This window comes from Pecten maximus, chromosome 11, assembly GCF_902652985.1.
Source record: "Pecten maximus chromosome 11, xPecMax1.1, whole genome shotgun sequence".
Lineage (NCBI taxonomy): Eukaryota > Metazoa > Mollusca > Bivalvia > Pectinida > Pectinidae > Pecten > Pecten maximus.
This window is the reverse complement of record NC_047025.1, coordinates 26,547,376-26,560,285: the sequence shown is the minus strand read 5'-3', so window position 1 is coordinate 26,560,285 and position 12,910 is coordinate 26,547,376. Positions and strand designations below refer to the sequence as shown.

The following is a 12,910-nucleotide window of genomic DNA, read 5'->3' as shown; positions in this document are numbered from 1 at the left end:
ATTTTGGTTGACCTGTGACCATGGAAAATTTCTGCAAAATTTCATTGAAATTGATTCAGGGGTTTCTGCGAAGAAAATATAAATTGTTTACCGGCGGACAGCAGATGGCATAAGATGGACGACACAAGACGAAATACGGACAAAAAAGCAATTGGACAGGTCACTTATGACTGTCTCAGGTGACCTAAAAATTGCCAGTAATTTTGCATTTGCCAATCAGACAAGTAGTCACCAATATTCACTTGCTCACAGATCAAATATACTGGCTCTGGGCCATCAGACCTGGGTTTTTACTAGCTCTGGGCAATCAGACCTGGGTTTTTACTGGCTCTGCATGGGCCTTCAGACCTGGGTTTTTACTGGCTCTGGGCCTTCAGACCTGGGTTCTTACTGGTTCTGGGCCATCAGACCTGGGTTTTTACTGGCTCTGGGCCTTCAGACCTGGGTTTTTACTGGCTCTGCATGGGCCTTCAGACCTGGTTTCTTACCGGCTCTGGGCCATCAGACCTGGGTTTTTACTGGCTCTGGGCCTTCAGACCTGGGTTTTTACTGGCTCTGGGCCATCAGACCTGTGTTTACTAGCTCTGGGCAATCAGACCTGGGTTTTTTAACTGGCTCTGCATGGGCCTTCAGACCTGGGGGTTTACTGCTCTGGGCCATCAGACCTGGGTTTTTACTGGCTCTGGGCCATCAGAACTGGTCTTAATGCTCGGGCCATAAGACCTGGTTCTTACTGGCTCTGGCCATAAGACCTGGGATTTTATTACCGGCTCTGTGGCCATTCAGACCTGCGGTTCTTTACCGGCTCTGAGGCCATTCAGACCTGGGTTTCTTACCTGGCTTCTGCGGCCATCAGACCTGGGTTTTTACTGGCTCATGCGGCCATTCAGACCTGGGGTTCTTACCTGGCTCTGGGCCTTCAGACCTGGGTTCTTACCGGCTCTGGGCCATCAGACCTGGGTTTTTACTGGCTCTGGGCCATCAGACCTGGGTTCTTACTGGCTCTGGGCCTTCAGACCTGGGTTCTTACTGGCTCTGGGCCTTCAGACCTGGGTTTTTACCGGCTCTGGGCCATCAGACCTGGGTTTTTACTGGCTCTGGGCCATCAGACCTGGGTCTTTTCTTGACCTGATGTTTACAGTAGCAGATGAAACTGGCATTCTAAACTTTTAATTCCTTAGCACAGCATATTCATTCACAGAATTATTAGTGCATGAAATAAGGCCTAAAAAAATATGTGTTCCTGCTTAACCCTACGTATATACATGTATATATATATACTGACCCTATATTTTTGTGCCTACCCTAAGTATTTTATGCCATTTTCAAGGAAAGACTATCAAAGTCAAGATCACACACATTAGTAAAAACTACTTAAAAAAAGAGATTTTCCCATATACCTGAACTATTTTTCTGGCATATTAGTGGAAACGTGACAAACATTCATAATTCTTTGGCCTTATATCAAGTCAAATCAATTAACTCCAATATATATGACTAGATTGAAATTCAGAACTAAATTGGTACAGCATTATCAAGGATTAACATGTGCATGGTGGGTGTGGGCCTGGCTCACAGTTGGGCTAGGTGTGCCCCCACCCCAACCCCCAAGGGAGCCCTATAGGTAATCCCTCAGGACTGCAGTCTGTCCACTAGAGATACTGGACAGGATATTGACCACAGGAGGCGGATGATTTCTTAATAAAAGTCATCATAACCAGATGGTCCACCCAGTCAGCGCTCCTATATATACATTTGGTTGTAATTAACCTTGACTGACATCTGGAGGGGTGTAGATAATATCCATGAACCCAATATGATAAGATACATTTTGCTCACAGTACAGTTGTGTTTGAAACTTTTGTGTTCAATTACAAGTATTGAGATTTTGCTCAAGAGGAAATAGGCACCAACTCTTACTGATAATTTCAACACTTACAATTGAGTGAATTGACTGAAAATAGTGAAATTGCATGACAGTTTTGCATTGTTATCCCAGCTGACATATTTTGTCAAGAAGAATGTATAATTTAAGATGTTATCAAAAAATGGAGTTGATATGTATACCTCAAAAGTTTGATAAATTGTAAATTTTAACCAACACCTAGTTAAGGAATTGCATATTTAGATGTGTTCTAATAACCTTAATCAAAAGGAATCCCAGAGGGGTCTTGGCACCTACAAAACTTTGATACCTGTAGTTGCAGGTACTAAATTGTTACTTGTCACCTTGGTAACAAAACATTGGAGTTTATTAACAAAAGACCTCTCATAGAATGAAATAGCAATCAACAGAACCAGAACACTCCAGAACACTTCTGGAAAGTGAAAACTGGTAATTTTAAATTCCCAAGATGATGAGGTGTATTGTGGAACCAGACGTAATGCCTTATTTACAAGTCAGTTTATGTTTCCAGCTTTGCATGTTTTTTATACTAGAGTATAATGTACATACCATACCTAGATGAACTTATAACGTGATTTATAACATTGAGATATCACATCTGGTGGGATTACAGACTTTCTAAAGTTTCTATGACAACAATTGATTTCTAGGGGTCTCGGCTATTGGCAACATATTATATGATCCTTTTACTTAGATTCATAAAGCCACATTCTTTCAAAAAAAAAAAAAAAATCTTTCAGCCCTTTTGGTGTAAGATAATGGGGTCTCAATCTGTTGGTATTAGAGGAGGAATATCAAGGTTTGCTGAACTCCAATTTTAGTACAAATACAAGAAAGACTAATGTGGTTTTGTCTTTGTCACACAGTTGACCAGCTACTATATAATTATATTTATCCTGCAACTGCCACCGCATTGTCGGAATACACCCACCGTATATATTTTTGCTGTATACGGCAGTGATGGAAAACAGCTGTATTTTGGAATCTTAGCACGTGCGTCAATTCGATTGACCTACTTTAAAGTGAAACAACGAACATGTTTCTGTCATTTTTGACACCGATATTGACCGTTTCACTTTAAAATGTTTATTTTTATTGTTGCAGGATAAATAGAATACATGGGACAGAAAGACAAAAGTGGCTCGCCACTTTTGTCTTTCTTTACCCTCGCCAAAATACAGCTTATATTTTAAGACACTGACCATGTATTCTCTATATATAATGTGTCAAAAAGAATAGAAGAGTAGACGTCTATCTACTTTGGCAAAGTGTAATGATTCCACATTAAGAAGGTTAGACTTAACAAGCCAAGCAAAGAAGTAAGTCAGATTTACTATAACGGAAACGCCTCATTCTGATTAGATATCAAAAGTATAAACTTCCTGATGCCTGTACAGTATTGAAATGTGTTAAAACTTCTGAAACTTTAATGAAGTCTTATTCAACAGTGCTTCATGTTTACATTTGTGTTATCAACACTTAGAGCACGCCAGAGGTGTTTCCTGACCCAGTGGAACCGGATACAAGCTATCTCGAACACTGTCAGTATGTTTTTGTACAGTGAATAATGAATTTTCTGGTTACTAAGCTTAAGGTACACACCACAGGTAACTCAATAGTTGGTGTGAAATAAAATTAAGTCAGATTAATCCTTCAAAACACAAACTCCCTGTAAGGCTAGACTGCATTAACATACCATCCATTATCTCGGACACTAAAGCTATGTACAAATACAGTTAACACAATGGTGGCAAAACTTACCAAAATATTTACTTCTCCAGATAAGTCGCTAATGAAAGGACCCGGCATGCTTTGGGTTGTATTCAGTAATTATTATTTACACAGTTAAGTTGAATGTTGTTTTTATTTTTAGCTTACTTATTGGACCAACAGACTTTAACCTCCAATGGCCCCAATATTACTTATGTTAGCAAAACCAATAGTATTGAATTCAAAAATATACGACTATAAGTACTGTTAATTTTATGGAACATAGCATTTGTTCTAATCCTCCAAAAAAGTATTATCTTTTAGCTTCACTACAATCATCCTGTCTAAACTATTCCAAGTATGGCATAGTAATATAAGAATTAAGATGTGACACGCAGGGTAAATAAAATACAGATCTACTGTGTCTTCTGGAATTTTTAGTATATTCACATATAATAAAATATAATCCACCCATATATATAACTATACATACAGAGCATGTCAGCAGGAAATTCATGATATCAAACTGCATCAAATGTATGTATAGAAATACATTAATACACGATATCAAACTGCGTCAAATGTATGTATAGATTTACATAAATACTTATGATAATGAACACAATAACGAACAACAAACACAGATAACTGCGGAGAAAACATGAGCTTAATACATAAATCACGTTCACAAAAGGCATGGAAACGATAACGCTGTGACCGTAATGTACGACCATGTACTGACTTATCACAGCACCATTGTGTGGACTTTACAACTTGATCATTGACATATCGGTTACATTCCCAACATAATCCTCCATCACAATAGATTTCACCGGTTACATTCCCAACATAATCCTCCATCACAATAGATTTCACCAACTGTACCCCAGAAATGGTCAACAGACTGGGGCTGGTGACTTTATCTTGTCAGTCAAAGGTCAGTGTCTATAAGTCATTTTTACCTGTCACTGGGGTATTTACAAGTTACTGTATGGTACAATTGTTTCTTAGACTATCTTCGTGTACCTCACTGACTGTGGGAAGTGGAAAGGAAAATCTTCACTAAAAGAGATTTCTACCATGAAGTGTCAAAAATGAGGCTCCACCAATATACCTTCAGGGATCGACATTAACTTTTTTCTGCACTTGTCCCTTTGGACAAGTAACATTTATATTCACTTGTCTGAATGGAATTATCACTTGTCCCACTTGAAAATTTTCAATTAAGTTTAATGATGTTTTTCAATGTCTGTGTGTCATGCGGTAAAACGATAACATTGCAATGACAACTATATTACTGATATTTATTGGTGTGCTGTCCAAGTTAAATAATGAAGAAGAAAAAAACACTACTGACTGCCTATTTTCGATTTACCGAAACTAAACTAGTCTTATAAGAATAGAAATAAACTGACTAAGACATGAACATAATTGTAGAAATGCAATAGTGCCTAAATATCTGAAAAAAATATATTTGCTAAATCTTGCAATAAATAGCGGGCCTGATAGTATCAGCATCTGTCGCCACTTTAGTCCTTCAAATTCACTTACAATTTCCTTGTACGCTTTCATTCATATTCCCTTTTTTCCAATATGCAATTTAAAGACACCAATGGGGCTGATTGAATATTTTCGAATAACATGGAAAGTTTAGTTATCATCTGCATAGTGATCCAAATCAAAATATTTTCATTATGAACAAGTGACACTCAATGTACATGCACTATCCATGTTTTCGTTTCGTTTTTATCATAAGTATAAGGTGAAGACAATATTTGTTACTTGTCCCGTTGGACAAGTGGTTTGATACTTTCACTTGTCCGACAGCAATTTAGTCTGGTACCGGACAAGTGGACAAGCCTTAATGTCGACCCCTGAAGTGGCATCTGATGCTGAATATATATTAGCCAAAAACTACCATACAAGTCCATGTCTGATGATAAACCCATGTCTGGTAATATGTCCATGTCTGATAATAAATCCATGTCTGGTAATGTGTCCATGTCTGGTAATATGTCCATGTCTGGTAATATGTCCATGTCTGGATATAAGTCCATGTCTGGTAATATGTCCATGTCTGGTAATATGTCCATGTCTGGATATAAGTCCATGTCTGGTAATAAGTCCATGTCTGGTAATAAGTCCATGTCTGATAATATGTCCATGTCTGGTAATATGTCCATGCCTGGAAATAAGTTCATGTCTGGTAATAAGTCCATGTCTGGTAATAAGTCCATGCCTGGAAATAAGTCCATGTCTGGTTATAAGTCCATGTCTGGTAATAAGTTCATGTCTGGTAATAAGTCCATGTCTGGTAATAAGTCCATGCCTGGAAATAAGTTCATGTCTGGTTATAAGTCCATGTCTGGTAATAAGTCCATGTCTGGTAATAAGTCCATGCCTGGAAATAAGTTCATGTCTGGTAATAAGTCCATGTCTGGTTATAAGTCCATGTCTGGTAATAAGTCCATGTCTGGTAATAAGTCCATGTCTGGTAATAAGTCCATGTCTGGTAATAAGTCCATGCCTGGAAATAAGTCCATGTCTGGTAATAAGTCCATGTCTGGTAATAAGTTCATGTCTGGTAATAAGTTCATGTCTGGTAATAAGTCCATGTCTGGTAATAAGTCCATGTCTGGTTATAAGTCCATGTCTGGTAATAAGTCCATGTCTGATGGGGGATCATCTGGAGATGAGACACTGGCATTTAATATGAATATTTCATTCTGGTTGATATCATGTGTCAAGCCCCTGTGGTCCTTATAGAGTTTCCCCTATGTTAAAACTTATTTAATAGAAATACTGGCAAAAAATTATAATGTTATAATGTCCAAGATACAGGAACACAATTTGAATGTATATTCTACCATGTTTGCTATGTAACGCCAGTTTTGATTGGTTAAAAACCATGTATTATTTTCCAATAACCCACGCTCGTGCCAATAATACACGCTCGTGAGTCATGGCTGTTACAATTTTAAATATCTAATATTCACCCGTTTCATAAAAGGTTACTATAGCCGAGTGGGCTAATGGGTTAGTCTTTCAATATATTTTTATCATGACGCGAGTTCGAATCCTACGGAGGCCCCCACTTTTTTTTCTTTTTTTTTATTTTCAAAATCAATGCCATATGATAGATGCTCTTGATCGTAGTACTGTATTGCCTGTATATTTCATCAACAAATAATGCAATACTCAAGAAATAAATTACAAGGTTTTCCCGGGGTTTCTTCGCTGTTTTTCTATTAGAAAGAGGTCGATCTCAGAACTAAACAGTACATGGTAGAATAGAAATAATCAACTTTGACTCGTGTATTGTTGCAGGATATACAACTCGGACTCGGATATTTTGCAATTTTAATTAATAACTCAGGCCTGTGGCCTTCGTTATTAATTTAATTGCAAAATATCCTCGTCCTCGTTGTATATCCTGCAATAATACACGAATCATCGTTAATTATTTCTTAAGTATACAAAGTTTCAACATTAATTATATTTGTGTTAACGAATAAGTGTTAAAGAGTGAATTACCATCCTGCATATGAGAAAAGCCCAGAGTAGAAAGCTAGAGCAAAGTTCCCAGGTTCAGTGGTAGAGCCCTTAAATGGTTCTTGATAACTTTCTCTGTCACCTGTAAAAATTAGGTTGTGTTAAAATTAGTATTGTCAGAAATTTTAACTGGCACTTTGTTTTACACATGCATGCTGATAATCACATAAATCACATTTTCATTTTATAAATTATATTTGAAATGTACTTCGAAGAAAATGCATGGTCTGCTGGATGCACAGAAAAGAAAACATCTACAACAATATATAAACTTATATTATACTTAGATGTAAAGCTCAAACATACATAATATAAAACAAAGTGTCACTTTCAACATATAAGTGTGTTGTACCATATGGGAGTAGTATGTCTGGTTTATATGTGGTTTAAATACCAGTAGCTAGGTCTACAGCGTATAGATAATTACATGTATACATAATAACCGCTAACAGCTTTAGACAATATTACAAATAAATTTTAACAGCTTTAGACAATATTACAAATAAATTTTCACATCTTACGTACTACGGCATCCTCATTCACACATCCTTACACACAAAATCCTTTTATCAGAATCAATATTTGATGATGTTTGTTATTTGTGACTACTTTAGTACTTTATTAGACAGCAACAAGATGTCAGGATCATAATTGGACAACCTGTTCTACTGAAGGAATGGATATTACCCTTTCTAATAGTAAAATATCCATACATTTCTAACAAAGACTATGAAATCACTGTCAATTAATGAAAACACCATCAAACTCTTTATATTAATTATGAATCACTATCAACTGGCCATGGAAGAGTGAAGAATTCATTAAAAATTAAAGTAACTGATTTGTCTAAAATCAATAACTTATATCAATAATTTATAAATAATTAATGTCCCTCTTGAGTTCTTAATCAGAAATAATTTAATATTCTAATTTGTGAATTTGTAATATTAAAGATCTACAAAAAACACAAGCAATATCACAACTCTGAAGAATTTCTTTATTATCATTATTTCAACATGCATATTATAGCTGATTATTGCTTACATGAATACAAATCTGTTAAAATGATTTTCTGAATATGTATGTGTATACATGTATATATACTTGCGATAAAGAATCGAAGCATGTTATAACAAAATATTGGCTGAACCCACAGTATATAGGTTAGAATAGGAGTGAGTGAAGTAAAGGTTGTTTTATTTTTTGGTGACAATTCCACGACCTTTGATGAGTTAATGTTGCAACAACAAAAAGTCATTTACCAGCCCGAGTACGAGAAAAGGCCGGAATAAAATGCCAGGGCTATCCGGCCCACACTCTGTGGTTCAGATGTGTGGTTCTCAAACGAGCCATCAAAGCTCTCTCTAGTCCCTGTACATGCAAACAGAAATATTCTATATATTGGAAAAACATAAGTACAATGTAATAACTTTTCAAAACGCATTCTCATGAAGTATGGACCAAAACGTGAATATATGTGTATGTAGTTTTTAGATCTTACATAAATAAAACAGATTTTATATACAGCCCTCCACAAATACATATAAACATCATTCTATTTATTAGAACAATCAGTGATTTTCCTTCAAAAATCTTTAAGATGACATGTAGATGTTTTCCCCATTGTATGTAAACTTTATTTATCTTACAACAATTGCGAAACAAGTTATACCAACTAAATCAATCTTGCTGGCCCAAATGGTAGCGCTTGCGAGGTCTTACCATGGGAGGAAACCCGAGTACCCAGGGAAAATCCAAATGGCCAGGCAGGTTACCCCATACCTTTTCACGTCCCGATCAGGAAATTGAACTCTGTCCGTCAAGGTGAAAGGGCTAGTATTTCCCCATTATAACATATAATTAAGGCCATGGTGACCAACCCTTTAATCAATTGCTTACCTGTATAAAGGTAGACCATTCCTGTGATGATAATGATAATAAGAGCTGCAATTTTCGTAACTGTGAAGATATCTTGGACTCGAGCTGCCCATTTCACGTTTACACAGTTGATGAATGTAAGAAGTGCTGAAAAGGAAAGAAATACAATACAGTACATACTTAGTACCTGTATCAATAAGAGATCCCTGAGGGATCTTGCCACCCACCATTGAATGACCCTAATTGGTTCTATGTCAGACTGATCCTCTCTCTACTTTTCCTGTCTTCATTCTTTCTCAATAATCTGATTACAAGAGCAAGTGGCACCTACGTATGAAGTTTCAGAAACATATCAAGAAATAGCATCCAGTAGACCCTTGAGATTAAGTTTTTGACTCTCCAAAATCAGATTTGACTCTCGAGTTTGAAGGAGCATGTCTATTAGCAGGGTTTTTTCTCCCAAGTTTGGGATGGGCCTTTTTACCTCATTTTGGGAAGAAAATTGTTGAATTGGGAAAGAATTTTTCAGGAGTATACTGCTAATTTTGGGAATTTGGCTTAAATAGGAAATAATTTCAATTGGGAACGGGGCCCATTATCGGCCCCAAAAAGCCCTCAGAAAAAGCCTTGATTTGTCATAATGTTCTGACCCTTCATATTTCTGAGAAAAAGTGATTTGACTTTAGAAATTGCTAAAAGTCAAGGGTCAACTGGATGTCCTGAATTGGCACAAATGCAATACCCGAGGAGGACACAATAAGTTTGATGAATATGAAAGTACTTTTCAAGAAATAGTGCTGACAAGGATTTTATACTGATGGACCACAGACGCAGGGCAATTTGAATAGCCGCACCATAATATGATGATGACTAGACTCGATCATCAGAAGGAATAGACTAGTAGCAACGAGATGGACAACATCACGCAAAAGGAAGAGTGGAAGAGCAAAGGAAACCTGGAGGCAGTTGGTCGAAAAGAAATGAAGGAAACAGGATGTGGACGCTGGTCTCTGGTGATGGCCTTATATGTGATGACACACTGAGAGGATTAAGTAAATGGAGGTTACACAACGAGTGATTGTTGGATATATGGAATTCATTTCACACAAGTAAGTTATTTTTTAAAAGTTACAAAAGACACAAGCTTTAGCGAGTGTCTTTTGCAACTTTAAAAAAATAACTTACGAGTGTGAAATAAATTCCATATCCAACAATTACGAGTCGTGTGACCTGTTTCTACCACAATAATATCGGCTTGAATCAAAGGGAAATGTGGCCAAGTATAATTTCGCGTATGCAAATAAAGTGTACTGGTGACGTCCGGGACCCGTGATGTGACGTCATTTGATTATTGATGACGTCAATAACAATTGCAGCTTGGGTCAAAGATCGAATTCTTGACCAATCAAAAGACTGGAAGGTCATATACCACTAGTGGTATATAACATATCTATCCAACAGTCGGCACATTTATACAATGGCTCGACAGTGGAATAACACAGGGTATTGTGGTAGAAGCTTAAATATATCACAGTATTAACATCACAATAGTGAATACATTGATGTTACATAATCAATATCAGTGTGTTCATAGCTTCTTTTAGAAAACATAGTATTTTGAATTTTAATACATTTTTAAGTTGAACTTAATTATGTATTAAAATTAAAAATACTATATTTAAATTTTCTAAAAGAAATGATATCAATGTTTTGTATCCGATACTGACAGTGAGTGTTTCAGAATAATTAAAATTCAATGACAGGAAATTCAAATCTTTAACCTTTTGATCAACAATACATGTATGTAGTGCATATATTTATGATACATATATAGTGTTAATAATTAGACATATAAGTTATACATAGTAACACAAATGATAAAGGAAGACAATTATTTGACTCGTGCTCAGAATGATTTATACTAAAGCATCCTAGGTTTTTCAAAGCAATCAGGCCTCATAGACGCACGTTGTTAGTGTATAAAGTGACAAGTTAAAGTGATGTTTTCAGGAGAGTTGGTAAGATATTGATAATTTTTTCTCCATTTTTGGGGAAATAACACTTTAACAGATAATTTTGAAATTTTCTACTGAAAAAAACCTCGCAGAAAACATTTAGTGCTCATTCAGACTAGCCTAAGTGAGTGATGTCAGTACCAAGGATAGGCAACTTATAATGCCACATTGTTAACAACCGTTCAAGGTGGGATCATTGGAACAGAGAAACCATGAACATACAGGGCTGATCACTCAGCCGTGACCAGGTAATTCTAAACATGGCTGACCACGTTATATGATTAATGGACAGGAAACTTGGTATATATGAACATCTATATCTTAGTAAAGAAATTTTATTAAACTAAATCGAATATTCCTCAAACATTGTCCAAAGATAGCTTTAGATCAATGTTGCATGTGTACTTTCTAATTCGTACAGAAATATTTCACCGAATATCATTATTGTGAGTTTTAGAGCTATAATATGTTACTGCTACTGTACCTCGCTGATTTAGTCATTATTTATGTATAATGGCGTTTACAGCCGAAGCCAATGTAAATGTGTATTAGCTACCGGCTGTAAACAAAACAGGTCCGCGTGGACACCACGTGGTTTGCAGAATGATGAAATCTTGCATCATCAAAACATCAGCCGGTACACGGGGTAGAACACACCGTGGTAATCTGCCCTGGGCCGGATTTGGTCATAACAGTCTTGTTTAACACACATTATTTAGTACATGAAGCAGTATATATATGACAATAAAACATTCTAAAAATAATTTCATTCAATCCTTTCATGTTATTTAATTCAATGTAGTGTCTATTTTGTAATAATGCGAGTAACCAAAAATTACTTACTGATACAAAGTGCAGCTAATAGTTGAATGGCATATTTTGGCGATTCACACGGAAACAATGGTTCGAGTATGTATTCAGCAAAAGTCAATGCCGTTATGGCATTACCGGTGGGTAAAATAATTACTATCGCCACCCAAAGGTATAAAAAAGCAGGTAAATTACCAAAAGCCGCGCGAATATAAGCATAGTCAGCACCTGATTTCAAGATCATGGTGCCAAGTTCGGCATAGCACATAGCCCCTATAAGAGATATGAGTCCGCACAGTACCCATATGAGGAGGGAAAGGCCGACTGATCCAGCCTCCTGAAGCACTCCTTTAGGCGATATGAAAATACCGCCCCCAATTATCACTCCAACAATTATCGCAACTCCATTGTGAAGCCCAAGTTCCTTCTTAAGTTTCACTGTATCTGAAGCATCAGACGAAGAAACGGAGTTTGTGTCTTTCTCACCCATATTTTTACAACTCACAAACAGGCCTCTGAAACACGTGTTACGACGTTGTTCCGGGAGGAAATGTTTTTGTTCTAAAACCACGTCACATGTAAAACCGACTACTATTACGCGAATTTGTTCACTGGATGATGGGTTGTCTGTAACTTTATCTGAAGCTTAATGTTGTCACAGTGTCCAGTCGAGTGTAACTGATATATAAGCTGACCATCCAATCATCACATCCAAATACAGACTGTGTGAGTATAACTGTGTCACGCTGTGTATACTTAGCTACACAACAAGCGCGGGAAGATAAACATGCTTCCGGTAAGTGTATACAGTAGGCCTACAACCAATCAAAATGGTGAAAGGTTTAGTGGGGCTCCCGAAGGATATACGTAATATTAGGCCTACGACCAATCAAACAAATTGTTGATAAATATATAAATATGACTATTGTTAGTCATATTTTGTGGTAAAGACCGACGGCATTCAGCTTGTTCATAATTTTGCATATGTTACATTTTCGAATAAAAGGTTTAAACATGCTATTTAGGCCTAGATCTACTG

At 36.6% G+C, this 12,910-nt stretch overlaps 1 protein-coding gene across 1 annotated transcript in view; it reads right to left on the bottom strand.

Moving 5' to 3' along the window:
- The window catches only part of LOC117337643 (Y+L amino acid transporter 2-like), a 29,289-nt gene extending 16,673 nt beyond the window's left edge, over nt 1–12,616 (bottom strand). Inside the window, exons 1-3 of the mRNA XM_033898728.1 lie at nt 11,905–12,616; nt 9,068–9,193; nt 7,151–7,250 (exon numbers count right to left, since the gene is read on the bottom strand). Coding sequence (XP_033754619.1) covers nt 7,151–7,250; nt 9,068–9,193; nt 11,905–12,361 — 683 coding nt within the window. The 5' untranslated portion in view covers nt 12,362–12,616. The remainder of the gene's footprint in view (nt 1–7,150; nt 7,251–9,067; nt 9,194–11,904) is intronic.
- Nucleotides 12,617–12,910: the final 294 nt, after the last annotated feature.